Source organism: Embiotoca jacksoni, unplaced genomic scaffold, assembly GCF_022577435.1.
Source record: "Embiotoca jacksoni isolate LCO1_2020_lvr unplaced genomic scaffold, fEmbJac1.0.p SCAF_5, whole genome shotgun sequence".
NCBI lineage: Eukaryota > Metazoa > Chordata > Actinopteri > Embiotocidae > Embiotoca > Embiotoca jacksoni.
In genome coordinates, this window is record NW_027185403.1 from 9272786 (window position 1) to 9278948 (window position 6163).

General features: G+C 38.7%; 1 protein-coding gene across 1 annotated transcript; it reads left to right on the forward strand.

The window, feature by feature from the left end:
- The first annotated feature begins 3789 nt into the window (after positions 1-3789).
- LOC138211057 (endonuclease domain-containing 1 protein-like) lies at positions 3790-5854 on the forward strand. Its single transcript, XM_069170635.1, has 2 exons — positions 3790-4153; positions 4792-5854. Exons 1-2 carry the CDS (start codon positions 3848-3850, stop codon positions 5398-5400), a joined length of 915 nt encoding a protein of 304 aa, XP_069026736.1. The 5' UTR covers positions 3790-3847; the 3' UTR covers positions 5401-5854.
- Positions 5855-6163: the final 309 nt, after the last annotated feature.

A 6163-nucleotide genomic window follows, 5' to 3' on the forward strand; every position in this document is an offset into this window, starting at 1 on the left:
ATTAATCAATTTCTTGTAGTGAAGAACACTTCAGTGAGGCTATGCTACTTTGCAAACCATCTATTTGTATTGTATCATTTATATGAGTGAAGGTTTGCCAAATAAGTCCATATATAATATATATATATATATATATATATATATATATATATATATATATAATATTCACAGAATTTCCTATTGCCAACACACGGACACTATACAGCTAAAATGCTGCAGGATGCCTCAAACTATCTCTTGACGAGAGAAAATAGATAATACCATCAACTGTTTACATTCAATTTAGTGTATAAACTGTATTCTTTCATACGCTAAACAAATGTAATGTGTTCAAATTGTGCAAGATTATAGTTGCATAAGTATCAGTGAAAGTGATGAAAATAGAGCAAAGCATTTTCACTGATAAAAACAACTTCTCTCAGGGGATGAATTGGCAAATTAATTAGGTGATAACATCACAGTGGACAACATGAGCCTGACACAAATGCTGCCGTCATCAGAGGAAATACACAAAATACCAACTCTCTCTCTTTGTTATTCTATATTTGTTAAGTCCATTAGGCTAGGCCTACTTCAGGTTCCTAAGGTGTCTGACCCTGCACTTACCTGTCTGATGTTTTGTGCGTTGCGTTCAGGCTACAGGCTGTTCCTCCACCCGCAGAACAATAATCCCTTTTTTAATTTTTCCACAAAACATAAATGTCCAATTTCCAGCGGTAAATCAAGACACAACTTACTGCACGACCCTTTAATATTATGCAGGGTATAACATACAAACTTTGGCACCAGAGCTGTCAAAAACACCTCCGGGTTCAAACACCTTACAACAACCTTGACCTCCCTGCCTACTTACCTCCCTCAGCTCTAAATATGAAAACAACGACACCCAGAGTACACCCAATGAATAACAATACAATTCTGGTTATTGCAGGAACGTATTGACTCCCATAAATAAAATAGAAAATGTTTTTAGAGGTGCTTCACAATATGCAGTAAAATCATCAGTTTTGACAGACAAATCAAGCATGACAACTGGAACTGAGGGTTTTCCCTGCACCCTGTACTCAGTCCTTCAAATCAACCCGTGCCACTTATAAAGCACAGGCAAACATGAAAACACTGCGTGATGTGTAAGAGCAGCTGTTTCTCTTACCTGTACACAAGACAGTGTGAGTTTGTCAACGTAGTCTTTATTTAGTATTTCTATGAATTTCTCCATGGAAATCTTTAAAAAAAAATACCATCGAATGTCTTCACATAATTGGGTTTATTTGGATTTGAGACAGAATTGAATAGGGTAGACCACTATCATTTCAATTGTATATTGTTTCAAAACTCATTAAATCTACTAGATATACATTTTTCTACAATTCTTCCTTGTGCAGCATCAGAAATGCATTACATTTTCCTGCTGAAGAGATGTGATGTATTTGTGTACTGTAGCATAAGCAAACATGAAACATTTCCGATATGACCTTTCTGAATCTTTGATGCGATGATTCCCCACATTAGCAGCGGTGGAAAGAAATCATCCCAATGGTAGAGAGTAAATCTTGGAAAAGGATCTCTGACTGGAACCCAAATTTGAGGGCCCCTTTGTGAGGCAGATGTCCTTGAAGACCCTCGAGGAAATCCTGCAACAAAGGCTGGTCATGAAAAACAATCAGTCAGTTTGACACAAATAAGACTGACGAGCTTCATTTCTTTGTTTAAATCAAGTTAACTTACTGGTAAACACACAAGTGCAGCACAGGTTGTTAATCCCTGAAAATTTTTGTAATTAATATGTCGGCAACGACTTCTCCCACTGCCTTGATTTCTTCCACTGAGAGGGAGTGGTCTGAAGCTGACAGTGGTGCAAATGTTTTCAAGGAAGAGACGGAGGGCGTGTAGAAACAGGCGAGCGAAGGAGCTGCTCCAAGGCTGCAGGGCGCACGTCTTCATTAGCCCGAGGCCAAACGTTTTTTTTTTTTTTCTTTTCTTTTTTCCTTTTTTAGAAAGAGTGAACCGAAACAGGAAAAAAGTAAAGAAAAGAGCAATAATTACCTTAGTGAGTAAATGTAACTTGATAAAGTGGTTTTATGTTGTAACTATGTGCTACTTTTTTCGAAAACAGTTGACGATGAAACAAGCAGCTTCTGGGTTGAAGATCATACATCAAATGTCATTAATAAAAGATGATAAACACAAACACCTGAACAAAAGTACATAGCGTTAAAGTGGACACTGACGGACTGTATTAACTCTTCTTCTCTTTCATAATGTTCAAAAACAAACTCTCCAGCCACTGAGTCAGGAAAACAAGCCAAAATACAGAAGATGGGAAACGAGCTGACACTATTAAAAGTATAACGCTGAGCAGCCCTCCTCTCTGTGGAAACTAAGACTCTGGTAATTCCCAGCCATTCACAAATGATTACACCTCATCACAACTACGACTCAATACTCACAGTCCAAACAGTTTCACAGACTCAACCTTGATTAGTTTGTGTTATCAGGTGTCATAGCCCGAAGTCCTCACTAGATGGCCATGACATACAGTCTAACTTCTGTATTTCATTGAGCTACATTACACGTCCTTTTGTCCTGGAATGTCTCCTTATAAGGCAGTAAAGTTAAGACCAAATGTTCAGGCAATGTTCATGTTTTTTGTATCTTATATATTATAAATGTCTATATTTTGTAGGGAATTTAAGCCGGTGTCCAGAAAATCACCATAAGTTCTGGCAGGTGTTTTGAAATGTGTAACATTTCTGATTTACACCTTCCAAATAAACTAAATAACTATATCGAATCACATGCATGCATGTAAAAATGTTTTGAAAAATGATTCAATTAACTTTGTGGTTTCTTCGCACATGCCCACAACAACAGCAGTGAAGCAGAGAGCACATCCACCGATGAGCTAAGATGAGACCGATCTTTATGTTTTTTTGTGAATACCAATGTTGTTCGTATTGATGCTAAACAGGATTATCAGTAATATTACTCATTTAGATATGCACATCATGGTCTAAACTCTACCTCCGAGCTGTTATCTGCAGTGTGCATCAGTTTGCTTCCTCCCCAAATGTTTAGATTTTCTGCAAACTTAAAATTCCTGAAGACAGTGAATTTAGCATTATCAAAAAACTGGAGATTCTTTTATACTGTGGTCATCAAAATTAGTGTTTGAATCTCCAGCAGTTCAAACATCTCACTCCAGTCCATACACAGCTATGCATCACGCCAGGTACTCATGTATATTCGACATCTCTAAGTCTCCATTGATGGTTCAATATTTTAGACAGCAGGTGATAAAGCCGGGGGCAGACTCTCTGCAGGGACGCATCACTTCAGCACTTGAAGAGGACTTTTTGTCCTGCATAGAACGAAGACAAGACAACAAGCCAGCAAGAAACTGCTCCGTCAGTTCCTGTAACACATTTTATTTTTGACCTAAATATTGTCAGAGTGTTGTGTGTCAGCAGACCAACATGGTCTAACTAAAGGATGTCTGCTATCTCTGGAATATACATGAAATACAGGTGTTCTATTTGGACATGAACAAGTGTCCAGGTCATTAATTTCCTCACCTCACCACAATTACCAAAAATGAAAGATTTGAAACAAGTCAAAGAAAAAAAAGTATATGCAAACTATTGTTTCCCAGAATGCAGCCTGACTGCTGATGAGCAGGGGAAGTTGGACAGTAAGCGGGGGTAGTGGGTGGGTCAGAACTGTTGCCCAAGAGTTTCTGCTTTCAGTATAAATAAGAGGAAACCTTCTTCTCAGCCTGTACATTTGATTTTTGACTTTAAGCTAAACAAATCTGTGTGCCTGTACAGCTGCTCCTCTGTTACACAGGATGTCTCAAAGGACTTTGCTGCAGCCTGCCATAGGAGCTCTGTTTGTTCTCCTACCCTGGTTCGGTGGCTTGGTCGTTGGAGAGGTCGGCAACGACTTCTCCCACTGCCTTGACTTCTTCTACAAAGAAATTCCACCAACTGGCATCAACGCAGCAGGATACCAGCCAATATGCCAGCGCCACAAAAACCAGTACCACTTTGCCAGCATGTACCACCGTCAGCATCGTGCACCGCTGTTCTCTGCGTACATACTGAGGCTTAAAGACAGTAAACGGCCCGAAGACATTTGGATGTACGAACCGCAGGTAAGTGAGCTCAAGAGCAGCACTTCTTTTAGAAACTAACAACATTGAGTTGTTTGTTATTTTGTCTAATATGATATATTGATATCTAGCATGCTGTATCATATATATTATTGGAAAAAATTTATGTTCTGAAAAGGGCAAGGTAAGTCAAGTTAACAAGTATCACTGCCTCTTGTTCAATGAGTTATTTATATGAAGGTATAAAACTGTGAAGAGTTACAATATGTGTGACTAATTAACTTTTATACAATTGTTTACACAGAATCACGCAAATGTTTTGCATTTCCAACAAGACAAAGTGGAAATTTTAATGGAGATTTAAAAGCAACACAAGACGATGTGACAGGAAAACAAATTTAGCTTTTAATTGAAATGTCATTGTGGCCAGTGTGTTAATTTCTAGGGCACTAATGTAAAGCAGAAGTATCCTCCTCCAGACTGTAAGTGCAAAAGTGAATTCACACATATTACACTTTCTCTGGAGAGAGAATACAGAAAGGAAAACTGCTTTAGTAAGCTACGTGAGTGAATCAGTCATACACTTTTTTTCCCCACATCGTTAAATACACAGACTTAAAAAGCAGACAAAAAAACACTCTTCATTAAAACAGACATATGTACTTCCTTCTCTGTCTCAGTTGGCGTCTTCCAAAGCCAGCCCAGAGATGAAACCTTTCGACACGCCTGTTGACCAGAATGTGATTGAAAGCCAGGCGGTGCTTGAGGACTACAGTGAGTCCATCTATACCAAGGGCCATCTCAACCCTAGTATGCACCAGAAGACAAAAGAAGACCAGGAGGCCACTTTCACCCTGACAAACATTGTCCCTCAGCGAATCGGCTCCAACTCTGGCCCATGGAGCCAACTGGAGGAAAATGTGTTGAAAAAATTCAAGACCTACTGCACAGGGGAGATGTACGTTATCACCGGGGCCATGCCTTTCAAGTCGGGAGCACACTGGATTAATGGCAGGGTGTCTGTTCCCGAGTACATGTGGTCCGCGTACTGCTGCCCTTCATTCAAAGCTAAACTTCCTGAGTCTGTGCAGATGTTTTTCCCCACATATGCTGCCGTAGGAAGGAACGACCCAGACAGCGGAGAGGAGATCGTGCCAGTTGATGTCAAAGCGAAGAAAGATGTACGGGGCTATGATGTGAAGCCGATGCCTTTACAGACTCTGGAGGATATCCTGGCACAAAGGCTGGGCATGTCCATAAGTCTGTTTGATGGCCACTGTCAGAAATAAAGGGCTTCAGCTCCTTGTTAAAATCAAATGTTAATTGTTATGACTGCTGTCACCAAGTACAGCAGAACACTTAACCAGAGTTTCTCCCCTTCCCTAGAAACTTACTGTCACTTCACTGATTGAGGACATGATCATTATATTGTGGTTATATAAAAGTATTTTCTGCGTGGATTGATCTTGTAAAATCAACATTTCCCTCTTGTTAATTTCATCTTTTAACATATTCATTAACTGTGTGACTTTTCAATAAAACACAATGAAGTATGTAAAAAGAGGAGCCTGCTTTTGATTTTATATGTTCATTTCATGTTGGTTGAACCAGTAAGCAAACTGACTAAATACCAAGCTATTACTGGTAACACAGAAATGTACAATATACTACAGTATCATTCATAATACTTGATTTGCACAGTATAAACAAAATTGAACACCTTCAAATAAAAATAATTGTCTGACAGTGATTAAATTGTGCTCCTTATACCACCACATTAAATGCACACCTTATTAATCAATTTCTTGTAGTGAAGAACACTTCAGTGAGGCTATGCTACTTTGCAAACCATCTATTTGTATTGTATCATTTATATGAGTGAAGGTTTGCCAAATAAGTCCATATATAATATTAATATATATATAATATTTACAGAATTTCCTATTGCCAACACACGGACACTATACAGCTAAAATGCTGCAGGATGCCTCAAACTATCTCTTGACAAGAGAAAATAGATAATACCATCAACTGTTTACATTCAATTTAGTG

What these genes read in the sequence shown, in the direction of transcription:
- LOC138211057 (XM_069170635.1), top strand. Translation starts at nt 3,848, where the DNA reads ATGTCTCAAAGGACTTTGCTGCAGCCTGCCATAGGAGCTCTGTTTGTT. An exon ending in TTTGGATGTACGAACCGCAG is followed by an intron (nt 4,154 to 4,791) that starts GTAAGTGAGCTC and finishes TCTCTGTCTCAG; the next exon opens with TTGGCGTCTTCCAAAGCCAG.